This window comes from Rana temporaria, chromosome 3, assembly GCF_905171775.1.
Source record: "Rana temporaria chromosome 3, aRanTem1.1, whole genome shotgun sequence".
In the NCBI taxonomy this organism is placed as follows: Eukaryota; Metazoa; Chordata; class Amphibia; order Anura; family Ranidae; genus Rana; species Rana temporaria.
Genome location: NC_053491.1, coordinates 126,275,457 through 126,291,001, shown reverse-complemented (window position 1 = coordinate 126,291,001; position 15,545 = coordinate 126,275,457). Strand labels below are relative to the sequence as shown.

General features: G+C 41.9%; 1 protein-coding gene across 6 annotated transcripts in view; it reads left to right on the top strand.

The window, feature by feature from the left end:
• NUDT5 (nudix hydrolase 5) overlaps positions 1 to 15,319 on the top strand; it is a 34,669-nt gene extending 19,350 nt beyond the window's left edge. For 5 of the 6 annotated variants that reach the window (XM_040343400.1, XM_040343398.1, XM_040343401.1 and 2 more), the window contains exons 4-10: positions 4,554 to 4,606; positions 4,707 to 4,814; positions 5,223 to 5,318; positions 10,674 to 10,775; positions 12,280 to 12,288; positions 12,386 to 12,439; positions 13,666 to 15,317. In XM_040343400.1, the coding sequence (XP_040199334.1) occupies positions 4,554 to 4,606; positions 4,707 to 4,814; positions 5,223 to 5,318; positions 10,674 to 10,775; positions 12,280 to 12,288; positions 12,386 to 12,439; positions 13,666 to 13,775 (532 nt within the window). In that variant the 3' untranslated portion in view covers positions 13,776 to 15,317. Of the gene's footprint in view, positions 1 to 4,553; positions 4,607 to 4,706; positions 4,815 to 5,222; positions 5,319 to 10,673; positions 10,776 to 12,279; positions 12,289 to 12,385; positions 12,440 to 13,665 lie in introns of all 6 variants that reach the window. The other variant, XR_005747893.1, reaches the window with a different exon arrangement.
• The last annotated feature ends 226 nt before the right edge of the window (positions 15,320 to 15,545 follow it).

The window sequence follows — 15,545 nt, the reverse complement described above, 5'->3', positions numbered from 1 at the left end:
CGATATACGTTGGCTGTCTAAGAGGGATATCTTTGTTATGGCAGCAGCTAGCTGCCATAACCCAGGTATCTTCATCTTCAGCCGGTGGTCCTGTTTCAGATAATAGTGGTCTCTGCGGTGGATTCGTTGTGAGATTACATTTATCGGCGGTGGGAGAGGGGCCCCCCCTTCCACCGCTCTCCTGTGCCCTCCGCTGCTTACCGGAGACGATCGGGTCCTCTTGCTGGCTGGGTATGGAGACAAGTGAGGGGAAGATGGCCCCCACCCATCTCCATACCATATGTGCACTTCTAAGACCCAAAAATGGAACTTCCACTTTTGGATTCCTCTCCCCTCATGGTCGCATTTGGCACCTTTCAGGGGGGAGAAGGGAGCAGATACAGGTATTTGCTCCCACTTCCTGGCATAGATCACCTCGGTGACCTACGCCACCTCCAGCGCCTATTCTGTCCTCCCCCCGCTGTCTTCTGGGAGACACACAGGTCCAGTGAGGGCGCCTTGTGGCTTCACTTCCTGAGATTCCCTTACCAAGGATTCTGGCGGGGACAGCCGATCGATTAATCGGCTTCGGCTGCTGACATCGCGGGCACCCAGGACAGGTAATTGTCCATATATTAAAAGTTAGCAGCTGCTGTATTTGTAGCTGCTGGCTTTTAACATTTTTTTTTTTTTTTTTCGTGGGACCCCAGCTTTAAGTGGTTATTTTGCACAGCTGTCAAATGCGAAAAGTGAACTTTTGTAGGGTTATAAAGAAAAGTGATGTTTAGGAAGGCTTTGTCATTGGCGTTTCTAATTTTACTATGGAAGTATGAAATTAATTCTGTATAGATAATCAAGTCAGCACCCAAATCACAAGTGGACTTGCATAACATCAGGCTGGGTGGACTTGTGTTTCTATTTCTGACTGTCATTTGCACAAAATAATTTTGCAATCTTCTTGAATATAGTATGGGCAGATTAGGAGGTCTCAGTGTTGCTTGAAGGTATTTTTTGTATAATAGTTGCATCTACATATTGTTTGAAACAGATTTGGGACTTGTGTACTCAATGTCGCCTCAAAACTACTTCTCTCCCAAAACAAGTCGAGGGGAAGCAAATGCGGAGAAGACGCACATTGGCAACAAGTGCCTTAGAACAGCGGTCCTCAACCTTTTTTGGCACCAGGGACCGGCTGTGTGCAAGTAAATTGTGCCAAGGCCCAGGGGGTCGGCGTGGGGAAGCTTCTTTTTTTTTTTTTTGCGCGCAATGGCTGGTGTTAGTGCTTCAATCATCCCGGTACTATGGTTTTATGGTGTCAGGATGATTGAAACGCATTATTTCTATCATTACTAGGGGTGCAACGGATCAAAAAACTCACGGTTCGGATCGTTCCTCGGATCAGGAGTCACGGATCGGATCATTTTTCGGATCAGCAAAAAAAAAAATTTGCAGCCTCCCTGTGCCCCAAATTGCCGCCTCCCTGTGCCCCAAATTGCCGCCTCCCTGTGCCCCAAATTGCCGCCTCCCTGTGCCCCAAATTGCCGCCTCCCTGTGCCCCAAATTGCCGCCTCCCTGTGCCCCAAATTGCCGCCTCCCTGTGCCCCAAATTGCCGCCTCACTGTGCCCAAATTGCCGCCTCACTGTGCCCAAATTGCCGCCTCACTGTGCCCAAATTGCCGCCTCACTGTGCCCCAAATTGCCGCCTCACTGTGCCCCAAATTGCCGCCTCACTGTGCCCCAAATTGCCGCCTCGCCAGGGTGGAAGAAGTGAGAGGGCAGCCAGCAGAGCTGGATTTCCTTTCCCTGCCACCCCAAGGCCAGGTTTTGCAATGCACCCCCTCCCCACCAACCGAACCACCCCCCGGAGAATAGCAGTTGGATGGCAGGGGCGGCACGGTTAGTTCAAATATTTTTTTGTTTCTTCTTTTTTTTTTTTATTACATTATCACTTTTTTTTTTTTTTTGTAGCTTGTCGTTTTTACTTTTTTAATTTTTGTATAATTTTCTTATTTTTTATATTTTTCTTCTTCTTTACTTTTTAATTACTTATTTTTTTATTAATTGAATTATTTCTTATTTTTTTTTACATTTAACTTTATTGCTATTACACAAGAGAAAACAATTCCCTGTGTCATAGCAATTGAAGGTGACAGGTTCTCTTTGTTAACCCTGTCAGCTCCAAAAACAGTCCTCACAGTTGAGATGGGAAGAGCATAGCTTACCCATCTCACTGTGTGCTATTTGCAGCAAGGACAGGAGACTCGTCAGCTGGGGGAGGAGGAACGAACGGACGGAAGGCAGCTGGGGGGAGGGAGGAGGGGAACGGACGGACGGGAGGGGGGGGTTATCAGAGCCAGCAGGGAGAAGTGTGGGGGGAACGGACGGACGGCAGCTGGGGGGAGGGAGGAGGGGAACGGACGGACGGGAGGGGGGGGTTATCAGAGCCAGCAGGGAGAAGTGTGGGGGGAACGGATGGACGGCAGCAGAACATTCTCTGCTAGGAACTAACTGAACTCACCGCCCGTATGTTTAAACGTCTCCACTCCTGCTCGTACACAGCCCCACCTCCTCCTAAGCCCACGCTGTAATAGACAAAACACATCAGCGCATTGGACACGCATTCTGTCTATCACAGCGTGGTTAGGAGCAGGCGGGGCTGTGTGCAAGCAGGCGAGACAATTTCAATGTGTTTTTTTACCGCTTTGCTCTGCAGTCCCGCGGCACGCCACGGATCACGTGTGTGCCGATCCGAAGTCATTGATCCGTGCGGATCACGGATCAATGACGATCCGTTACACCCCTAATCATTACATTGTAATAGTTCAAACAAAATGAAATAGTTCAACTTGCCATAATGCAGAATCAGTGGGAGCCTTGAGAGTGTCACTTGCAACCATTGCTTGCCACTTTGCCTGCCACCAGATGAGGATGTCACTTGCCACTTTGCCTGCCACCAGATGAGGATGTCACTTGCCACTTTGCCTGCCACCAGATGAGGATGTCACTTGCCACTTTGCCTGCCACCAGATGAGGATGTCACTTGCCACTGTATCTGCCACCAGATGAGGATGTCACTTGCCACGCTGCCTGCTAGCATCATGGAGATTGCCACAGTTACCTGGCTGCCACCCAAAAAATAGCAGTTTGTCATTAATTAATTTACATGTCACATGGCTGCAGAGTACTTGCAGCCAGGTACAACGCTGTCAGCCTCTCCTCGGTGAGGTAAAATAACTGCAGGTGAAACACATGTGAGGGCGGGCGGGGTAGACATCATTCTCTCTTCTGGGTCGCGGCTGCACCCCCATGTAGAGCAGCCTTTGTGGCCCTGTAAGTAAGGGCGAAACAGCGGTGCGGGCAATGAGAGATGTCATGTCTCTCCCCCGTTGCCGCACCGCTGACATTACTTGTCTCCTCCACGGCCTGGCGTTGGGCCAGAGGACCACAGGTTGGAGACCTCTGCCTTAGAGGATTGTGGACAGCTCTTTAGCTCACTATTGATGATTTTAGTTATTTGTTTTTTGATCAGCCAGTGGGGTGGACGGAGGATTCTCCCACCACAGTATACTTTGTTCACACGCTGCAGCCCTGATCGAGAGAGGCTTTCTAGTATTCCCCTTCAACAGAAGTCAATCAAGTGTTTGACTTCTGTCAAGCAGGAATGGGCCACACAGTGATAGAAATTCGTCTGGTCCTTGCTGAACTGGACACATTTCAATCCACCTATGGACAGCGTTAGAAGCATCTCAAAGTTTTCCTGAATGCTGCATTTAGTCTCATACACATACATTTTAGGATGTTGTCTGATCCCAAACTCCACATTTCTCCCCAAAGCTTTCCTCGTTTAGCTCTGTTGAAGGTCCTCCAGCATAATTTTTCTTAAAATTTTGTTTTGTACTCGCCTGTACTAAATTCTTCACAGTGCAACTTTCCTTTGATTCTTGTCTGGTAAAATCATTGTCACTGGGGCAGAAGGTAAAAGGAGCCATGGTTATCCATAAAAACCGAACAAGGGTTCTACCCAAATCTAAAACCTAAAATCTAAAGAGTTTGTTAACCCTGCTCCTTTTTAAAGCATTTTATACAGCACAGTGCTTGTGCTGTGTGTTTTGCCCCCCTTTAACGCGTGCAATACCAGGCTGATCCTGACGGTTTCTGCTTTCCCCTATGTAAACTGACCACGGTGTATCATGGCTGCTGAGCCTGACACCATGGTCAGTTTACGTACCTCGTCAGCCACAGCTCTCCTGTCATCCTGTGTGCTCCTGTGCCAGCCCCCTGTGCTCATCACTTTTTAAAATTCATATAATCCTGCTGGTTCCCTAATGACAGGCGCTGTTTTTTCTGTGTTTAACTTTTTTTTTTTTAAATGGCTCGTTTACTGTATTTCAGAGCAGCTCCCGTGGTCACATGACCGGCCAGCTCTCTCCTCTCCTCCTTGCGTCCCGTGTGACGTCAGCGGGGGGACTCTCGCATTGTCATTGGGGAAGCAGCAGGATTATGTACATTTGTAGGGGTGGGTGTTAACAAATACTTTAACCGTTTTAAGAGTTTTTCTTCATCTCTTCCCTTAGAACATGGGAGACTGTGAAACGTACAACCAGAATAAAAGGAAATGCTGTAGACGGTAAGCAATTTTCTCCAGTTGCATTTCATTTGTTAAAAATAAAGGATACAATCTGGTTACATTTAGAGTGTTAATTATTTAAATTGTTGTTGTTCAACAGGTGTAGCAATTATACCAGTACTACAGAGAACTCTTCATTATGAATGTATGGTGCTCATAAAACAGTTTCGGCCTCCTTTAGGCTGCTATTGCCTGGAATTCCCAGCAGGTCAGTGTTGCTTTGCCAGCATAATTTTCAACTTGTCCTTCTTTAGAGCCATTGACACTATTGTGCTGCGGTGACATGCGTATAGCAAGGTACGTTTTAGTATATTGTTTTGTGATTTGCTATCAGTAAAAATGATCCAGGTGGGTGTAGAGCCACCTGATGATAATTGTTACAGTACCGAGAAGATGACGCTATGATGTTACCTTCTATGCCATTTTATAAAAGGCCTAGTAGCGTGCTTATTTTATTTTTTTTAACACTGAATCTGTTAAAGTTATGGGGTTTGTAATTTTATAAAAAATATACAGATACCTGAAACCTTAGCAATAATATTACACAGTCCACAAAGGCCTGTATTTCTGACTAACTGACTTATTTTTAATCGCTGTACTGGGTTTACCTTGCCAGGCCTTATTGACGAGAATGAGACTACAGAACAGGCAGCACTTCGAGAACTGGAGGAAGAAACTGGATACAAAGGAGAAGTTATGGAATGCTCTCCTGGTGTGTTGAACGTTTTTTCTCTCCTAAGAATGACTTTCTATTAAAGTTGAGCTGTTGCTATTTTCAAAGGTTAAATGGTAACGTCACTTTTGTGGGGAAAAAAATGTAGAGAATAAAAATATATATAGCATATACTATATATATGCATGACACAAGCTATACTGTAATTCAATGCTATGAAAAAAAAGTTTTCCTTTTTTTTTTTTTAATTCGTAGCACTGCAATATTCTGTAAAATTTTATGGCAACCTGCAGGCGTTCTGTACACGATTGGTGTACAGCGGGGGTCAGCAACCTGTAGATCGTGGTCTGGGATTGCTTACCTGCCATTCCAGTGCAATGCAGAGGGACTACTTGTAAAGTTAGAGCTGTTGAAGGGAGCAAGAGCTGCATAAGCCGATGCCTCGTCTGTAGTGCTGACTCCTGTCCCATGCGGAGTGATACCAATTGTACTCCACCTCTTATCCTGGCTAGCAGTCTCCAGAGTGGTGACAACAGGCAGATAGAAGAGATCTTCAGGTCACTGTCAAGCAATACACTGGGCTTTATAGTAGAGATGCAGCGAAATTTCAGCCGCTGAAAATTATCAGCCGAAAACTGTGTTTTTCTATATCGGCTAAACGGGGGAAAAATGATACCGGAAGGGGGCGGGGTCCACCCCAGGTGCCGTCCATAGCGGGAGTGTCATCCTGGCTCATCCCAATTCTCCACTCCCTCCTCTCCTCGTTGCAATCTCTGTATGTCACAGACTTGAATTGCAGGGGCTTCAGTAACAATGTCCCGCGTCCTGTGATAGACGGCAGACTGATCAAATGCAGGGGACATTGAATTAGTGTGACGTGACCACAAGAGGTGGGACATTGTCCTCTCCATGACACAAGGCGATTGTCGCTCTGATCTGGGCACAGGCAGGCTGGATCCACAGGCACTGGTGAGGTTGCTGGACACAGGCAGGCTGCGTGTGACGGGCACTGGTGAGGCTGCATTGATCTCTTGTATCATGTCTGCTAGAGGTGCACCGAATGGAAATTTTGCTAATACTATTGGCAGTGGCCCGGATTCAGAAAGAAGATACGACGGCGTATCTCCTGATACGCCGTCGTATCTCTGAGTTTGGCCGTCGTATCTATGCGACTGATTCATAGAATCGGGTTACACATAGATATCCCTAAGATCTGACAGGTGTAAGTGACTTACACCGTCGGACCTTAGGCTGCAATTCCAGGCCGGCAGCTAGGTGGCGCTTCCGTATTATTACGCGAGGAATATGCAAATGAGGAATTACGCCAATTCAGAAACAAACGACCGCCCGGCTTTTTTTTTTACGCCGTTTGTGTTCGGCTTTTTCCGGCGTATCTCTGCTGCTATATGAGGCGTAGCTAATGTTAAGTATGGCCGTCGTTCCCGCGCCGAGTTTTGAAATTTTTACGTCGTTTGCGTAAGTCATTCGCGAATACGGATGGACGTAATTTACGTTCCTGTCGATACCAATGACGTCCTTGCGACGTCATTTAGAGAAATTCACTCTGATTTTTTTGGGACGGCGCATGCGCAGTTCGGTCGGCGTGGGGGCACGCTTCATTTAAATAATACACGCCCCCCTACCCACCAATTCCGCCAGGGGATTTACGATACGCCGCAACTTTACAGGCAAGTGCTTTGTGAATAAAGCACTTGCCTGAAAAACTTGCGGTGGCGTAACGTAAATCAGATAGGTTACGCGGATCTAAAGATCCGCTCACCTATCTGAATCTAGCCCATTGTGTTTAAGTAAGAAACTGCAGACATGATACAAGGGATGGTCAGACTACAGACTGCATTTTTCTTGAGCTTTGCTTGCACTAAAGGTGACAATAATGGCCAACAATAAATTCATATTAATTTAAATTGATGCTAATAATTAAAAAGTGGAATATAATACAATTGTGTATATAAAAATATAAATGTTTCTTAAAAACTCTTTTTTTTTTTCGGTTTTCTGTTTTGGTACCAAAATTTCCATTCGGTGCACCCCTACATAATGGTATAGGGCTGCTTTCACACTGATGTGCTGCAGTGTACCTGCAGGTTTGCTATGCTTGGCCATAGACTTCTGTTATATCCTTGCTGTTTTACCACCCCCAACTTTACGTGTGAATGAGCCCTAAGGGTGCCACTGCTGAATGCAAGGGCTCATTCACAAGTGTTGCTCCTCCTAAAAAGCAATCCGAGTGTGTGTTGATGGGTGCTGGGGAGGCGATGTGTTGCTTTCTTGCCACCCCGATTTAAACCCATGTTGCCATGCAATGCACGCGTTTGCGACACAATAGTGGTGCTTTTAGAGGATTAAATCGGGTGTGAGGAGGTGACTCTGTGCCCGTGATCTTTAACCTCTCCCGTGTTCAGGTATATCTCCACCTGTTTAAGGTTGCCTACCCCATGTGCACAAAAATGCCTACATAAATTTTATTTTCTGCTTGTTTGGCTGACTGATTTTCCCAGAAGATACAAATCAGATTTTAAGCATCCTCTGCAACAAATATTTCATTTTTGGTGAGCTGCTTTCAAAGGCTTAAAGTGGTTGTAAACCTCCAGACATGAAATATGAACAAAGCATATGCCTTTATAGTGTGTACTTATCTTAATGTTCTATCAAGAGCACGTAGTGTCATTTCTGTTTTGCTGCTTCTTTCCTCTATCAATATGAATCACTTTTGACAAGTTTTCCTGACGCCAAGAGAAAAAAGGTAACGGGGAAGGGATCCCCAGCTGACTGACAGCCTCAGCTCTGTTTCTGTGTGAAGGGGGTGTGTCTCTTCCCTGCAATCGGCTCTCGGAACTCTCCTCATTGAGCTCTGCAGAATGTAACTTCAGCTCTCCACCCCCTTTTTTTTCTGACAGTTAGGCAAGCTTTAAAAATTCTGTATTTTGAATGGATGTATAGTAGAAAGACTGCAGATACAGTACAACTTATGTAGGATTTATCTAATTGCTAAGTATTACCTGAGGCCACTCACTTCACTGGGTATATGTAAGGGTTTACAACCACTTTAGTCAATTTTAAAGCTATGGAGACCTTGCAACTTTCCTCTGCAAGTGCATCAGCTGAACAATAATGAAAAAGTCACTCCCATTCAGAATCAGTATCCAAAAGACATAGAAGAACAAACTGCCTTTTCTTCAGAGCAGAGAGACTGGTAGAAATCTGTGGCAAAATTTATTAAAACCCTCATAATGTACATGGATCATCCAGAGGGGATTGCTTTTTTTTTCACAACAAATGTGAAGTTACTCTTTTTTCAAAGAGGGCCAGATTTGATTAAGTGAACATGCGTGAGGGCCGACTATTTTGCCTGACATTCTTTGAACCATTAAAATTTGGTCTAAGTGTATTCGCACTACTACACTGCCCAACAAGAATTCTCTTGCCTCTGTGGCTGTGTGGTGAATAGAAGAGCTTGGGCGTGTTATTTGGATATACAGTATATATTTCTTTTGTGGCCCCAACGAATCCCAGAGCGCTGCTTGGGACTAAGGATGAGCTTGGGCGTGTTATTTGGATATACCGTATTTATCGTCGTATAACACGCATGGGCTTACCATTGCCATGAATGCAGCCTCACATGTGCCATGAATGCAGCCTCACATGTGCCATGAATGCAGCCTCACATGTGCCATGAATGCAGCCTCACATGTGCCATGAATGCAGCCTCACATGTGCCATGAATGCAGCCTCACATGTGCCATAAATGCAGCCTCACATGTGCCATAAATGCAGCCTCACCATTGCAACCAATGCAGCCTTACCATTGCAACCAATGCAGCCTCACATGTGCCATGAATGCAGCCTTACCATTGCCATCAGTGCAGCCTGAACGATGCCCATCTGCAGCCTCGGAGGGCAGAGGGAGGGGCGGGACGAGTGCTGACAGATTACAAACAGGAGAATCTCTTGTTTACTCTGTGGCTTCTTTAATACAAAGTCCCGCCTCCTATGATAGACAGAACAGTCGTCCAATGGCATCCTAGGAGACAGGATTTCCAATAGAGACGCTCCCGAGTAAACAGGAAATTCTCTTCATGTAATCCGACGGCGCACGTCCTGCCCCCTCCCTGTCCCCTCCAAGGCAGCGCCAAAAAATACAGTATATATCTTTTGTGGCCCTGGGGGGCCACAAACATATAGAGATATATATATATATATATATATATATATATATATATATATATATATATATATATATATATATATATATATAAATATATATATATATATATATATATATATATAAATATATAAATATATAAATATATATCTATATATCTCCATCTCCAAATCCCCAGGGGGGGCCATATTAAATCAACAGGGAGGCCGCATTTGGCCCCCGGGACGGACTTTGGACATGCCTGCTCTAAACACTGCCAATCCTTGCAGAGAGAGAACTTAATACCTACCTGTGCCGCTGCTCATGCTGCCAAAGTTTTCTAGGCACATTTATGGATGTATCACTTGCATGGTCCCATGCTGCTGGGCAAGAATTAAAAAGAGAGCGCCACTAGTTGATTCAATGTGAAACTACAAACTATTTATATGCAATTTTAAATTGTGATTACTCAAGTGCTAATATGGACCAACTAAAATATACAAATATAACTAATTATAACGAGATGAAAAACAGCTGCAGCTATTCAAATGTGTTCTGATAGCACATAAATTAAAAAAAAAAACAATAATAGTGTTCTAAATTTCAAAATTGACTGCTTTACAGAAATATCCAGTGAACAGGTGAGAAACTATATTCTTCAAAATAAGGAAAATCCACGTAATCTGTGCTCCGTGACAGTCTTTGCAAGACGATCACCACCACCTTAAAGTGTGATGCCTGCTCACCTCAATTAAAGACCTCCTTGGGGCTAATGTCACTTTCAGTCTCTTGTCTCATATACCTGGATGTGTAGTGAGGAGGAGAGCTGTTTCATAGCTAACTGATCATTTTCAATGCGTTCTTTTTTTTTTTATTTTTTTTTTTTTACCAACCTTTTTTTTATTTATTTTTTGCAAACAAATTTGTTTATTTCATGTGGATTTTCCTTATTTTGAAGAATATGGTTTCTCACATGTTCACTGGATATTTCTGTAAAGCAGTCAATATTGAAATCTGTTGTGTGGTGTCTGTTTTTTTATTTTTTTTTATGCAATATTCTATTTTATTAAATATTTCTAAAAATTGTATTTACTCCTGACGATAAGAAAATATAATTTAGTATGCATTTCCATCAAGGTTGACTTGTATAGAAAAGTGACATTTAGTTTTTTATTTTCCTAGTTTTGCTTTTGTTCACTAATTAATTATTTTTTTTACTTCACTTTTTTTAGTGTCTTGCTTGGATCCTGGATTGTCAAATTGTACAACCTATGTTGTAACTGTGCACATTAACGGGGATGATTGTGCAAATGGCAAACCTAAACCCAAGCTTGGTAAGTTAACTTTATTAAGGTGTTCAGTGACTAAAACAGAAAGGTAGGAGGAGGATCTTTCCAGTGGCGGCTGGTGCTAAAAATGCCTCCAGGTCCGCACTTGCCAGAGGATGCCTTGCTTCCACAGGATGAGAAGCCGGAAACCGTTAGTGACGCAATGACAAATATTGATTGCTAAAATCAAAAGTGGTTGGGTTCAGGACAACCTGAAATAAGCTAATTCGAGCCTCGGCCTCATCAATTTTTCTTTAGATATTTTTTTGGACCTAATTGTGCACCCCCCAGCATTGTGTAGGATGCCTGCTAATCATATGACCACTGGCAGCCAATAACAGGCTTACGAAGTACAATTTTTATTTTATTTTTTACACTGAGGTACAGGCGGTCCCCGGGTTACAAATAAGATATGGTCTGTAGGTTTGTTCCTAAGTTGAATCAGGTACATCTTTAAGTGTAGCTCCAGCCAAAAAAAAAACGATTTTTAAGCTTTTTGGATAGCAAAGGGGAGGGTTAACCCTATAATGTTTGTTTTGCTGCCTGTGCCCCTGTTCAGAAGATTTCACCTCACTTTCTGTCACAATGACAATTGGATTTTGAAACTTTTGGGTTGTTGTAGAAACCAGCCTATGTGATAAAGCATCAGTGGAGGTACTTTTTTTCCCATAATAACTTGCAGTAGTGAATTTCCCTTCCATGGGGAAGATTTCCTCTCACTTCCTGTTGTCTCCCTCCGTAGGAGTTGTTTGTAAGTTGGATTTTTTGTAACTAGGGGACCACCTGTACTGTCAGGTGACACAACCCTGGTGAAAAGTCCTTTTTAATGAGACATTAGGTGTCTTTCATTTGTGTTGGGGGGTAAAAAAAGAGTCCTTGGAAAGGGCAGCTCTACATCTCTTTATGGCCGGTGTATAGTACATGTCAACTTTACCTAATGGCTTAGAGCAGTCAGAGGCTTTGGAGATTGTTGGATCCAGTTCTGATTAGTAGGGGATCCTTGAGATCATCCCCTGCTGAACAGAGCAGAGTGGGCGGGCTCAGTTTCTGCAGCGCGAACATGGGGAGAACACACTCTGATCTAAGGATGGCCAAGAGTAAATGGACTTTGCTGTCCATTTAAACCTGGCTACCTTTGATCGGCTCCACCTAAACAGAGGAAGATGTAGTCCTCCTCCCCTTCTTTTTTTTTTTTTTTTTTATTGTGATTTACAGCCGCCTGCAACATAGAAACACATGGACCTTCTGTCAGGTCTGCCTGAAAATCTGACAGGTGGACCTGATTGGAACACCCGCCATACTGTAAATCTAAATAGATAAAGATTATTGGAGTATGTTGTGGAAAGATTATGTTGAACAATATTAATGGAGACTCCCAGTTTAAATAAAAGCTTCTTGCCTTTTTTTTTTTTTTTCTTAATGAATTATTTAATTTGTTAGTAGGTGAACATATTCTTATTTTTCTCTTTTTCTGTTTTTATGTCTTATTCTATCCCCCTGTTACACTTAGCGGATGGAGGTATGTGATTTTGTTTATTTGAAGTCTGTCCACATCATAGAGCATTATTTATATATTCTCCATACAGCATTAATATAACTTTTATTTTATTTTATAGAATTTACAGAAACTATCTTGATACCGAAACTTGAGCTGCGCAAGCGCATTGATGGTATTTTTAATTATTTTTTCTCCTTACACAGTAATATGTTCTACAACATCTATGATCTCAAAGGATTTTAATATTTGGATCTTGTAGTAATCTTATAAATCATCTCTAGCTGTCTCTGATTCATCTTTCCTCCAGACCATCTTGGGAGTCTTGCAACCCTGGGAATTTGATATCCAAATTCTTCCTAGAACTTGTAAAGTTAAATTCTGTCTTGTCCCTTTCCAAAACGTTGTGAAATCTTTTAAAACATGGGAGACGACATTGTGGAGTTTTAATTAAAAGTATAATTAAAGGCAAAACCTCATTAGTTTTGGACAGAGCCGGGAAGGATTAGAACACATGTCAGTTTTTATTGATGTCTGTGCCTCTATTATGGAGATTCACTCTTTGTCCTGTTTACCATTATCATTGAAAGTAAAAGAAAATCACAAATTTTGGGTTGTCCCCAGAAAAGTAATAGTTTGCAGGGTTTTACTCTCCTTTTGGTTATAGCCCTCCCCTACTATACACAAAATGAGAAAGTTTTGCCTATAGTTCTACTTTAAGAACCTTGGTTCGATTTCTATAATATAGAATAGAATCGTTTTGTTCGATTTCTATAATATAGAATAGAATCGTTTTGTGAGGGTTCGAACACTGTGGAGTAAAGGTAAACTAGTGAGTGATGCCCACTACTCTAGTACATCCAAGGTGGTGGTGATGGCAGGATGTACCAGAGCTGCATGTGCGAAGCGGTTACTACCACTGCAGCCGCCTTGATTTTTGTGCAGGTTCAACTTTACGAGAATATCAAGCTTTGTTTTTTCGGTTCAAAAACATCCCAAGTTTGGAAATTTTCTAACGAACGATGGATTGACAGGTTAATGTGTTTCACGTCTGAACTGTTTGCACTAGGTATATGTAAAAAAACAAAACTGAGCGATTTATTAGACATTACATGATGGCACTATCGTTTGCTCTCACGGCAGAATGTCCGTGTTTTTTTTTTATCGTGTTTGCCCGATTTTACGTATTGTGTATAGCCAGCATAAGTTAAATAAGTAGGAAGGCCTTCATATAGAAGCCTAAACACCTGTAACAATTTTTGCATAAGATCAGTAATAACTTTCTTTTGAATACTGTGCATGACTATGTAATGTCATCAAAAGAAACCTATGTGAATACTTTTACTTTTTACTTTTGTCATTATGTTAACTAATATCATCATGTTTTTAATGTGTTAACAGAGCTTGTGGCAAAAGAGAAGCTGGTGGTTGATGCAAGAGTCTACACGTATGCCTTGGCTCTGGAACATGCTGTTGCTAAGCCTTATGAGCTACCATTCCTAAAGGGTTAGGGTCACTAGTTTGTAACCTTCATATCCAGACATGGCACTTAATGTTTACATCTTTGAATTGCACAACAGCAGCAGCCCTTCTGATGTGTCACTAACATAGTGCTAATGCACTTCACATTTTTATTTCAATATTCCATCCACTATAGAACACTCATTTCGATATAAAAAAACATTTAAAATTCAAAATTCACAACGCCTCAAAAGCATTCGACGTGAAAATGAACTGGAACATTTCTGTAGAGATTGATTATACATTCTACAAGCATGTGGCTTTGCTTTTGCATGACTAGAAATAGGTTTGACAAATACAGTGAAGCAGTGTAATCTTAGCTCAGATGCAGCAGTACACTTTATTTGCAATTTGTCCCTAACCAAATTGGTACATTTTCTGAAGTATTTATGAAGGATTGCATTGTCAGAGGAAATCGGTGGAAGTGAATTTGCTGCCTTCAGTTTTGAACCAATATAAAAATCAGTAACTTTTTTATTATTGTCTGCATTCGATTTAGGATTAGTTGGTAACGTAAAGGTTTACCCTTTAACTGTTTGACCAGTTCTACAAGAAAAGACCATTATTTTTGTCTGCCTTCAAAGGTGTCTTACCATTTTGATCATTTAGAAAATAAGATAAAAATAGCATGTGTTGTGTGCTTACTGTCAAGGCCTGTAGCAATGTTATCCATGTTGTCACGTTAATTTCTGTTGCATTACTCACCTTTTGCTAAAGGTTACATATGGGTATTAATGTCGGACCAAAAGGAATCAATGGAGGAAAATGTAATAAAATGATGGGACAGCTTCTGCTTTTTTTACTCATCTATATACTTTGATAACATGATTTCTACCTCCCAAGTCTATGAACTGTATGCTGTCTAGAACAGCTTTTCTCAACCTTTTTTACCCTGAATAACTCTTGAAATAATTTTCAGGTTCTTGCTAAAAAGTTTTTTTTAGATTCTTGCTAATAAGGCTTGCACCTACAGCTTATGGTACATTAGTGTTGTCAATAAGTTTTAGTTCAATAAGTTGAACAATTTGTTTTCTATATGCTTTGTTTTTCTACATTCCATCGCCTATGTTCACACCATACTGTACCATGCAGTGGTATGCAGAAAGATGCAGCTTGCCAAATATGGTGTGAACAAGCCCTTAAATAAAAAGTTAAGGTAAAGTAAGGCACCTAGTGTATTTGACACTCGAGGCATATTTATTTTCTTAACCAACCCACTAGATTTATTTAATTTTTTGAAATTTTCTGGAAATGAAAAGAATGGCAGATGGTAAAAATTGTGGCATGCTTTAACATTAGTGGTCTGTGTAGTAGTGACCCCTTGCATTGGTGGTTAGTAGAAAACTTCATGCTTGCATTGGAGGTCCATATACTGTAGATGGAAGATCAGTCCACCATTGTTCACTGTTCCAAGGAACCCTGGTTGAGAAAAACTAGTCTAACAGCCTAAAATCTAGACTTTAACATTCTTAATAGCATTTAAATGCACATGTTTTTGAACTTTTTATAATAAACTATTTGCTGGTAAAAAATTCTTCTGTGTCTCTAAATTCTAAACGCATGTTAAATGTGATGTACAAAGAATTGCATGAAATACTTTTACTAATTGCAATAATGAAAATATTTAAGAATATGTCAGATGTACAAAGTGCTTTTTGGTAAAGGAATTTGTTCAAGTTTTGGTGGTCTTAAAGTTACCATGCTTTGATAAGGGAATACACACTTTACGGTGTGATTTTTCTGAAGCCATAGAAAAAAAA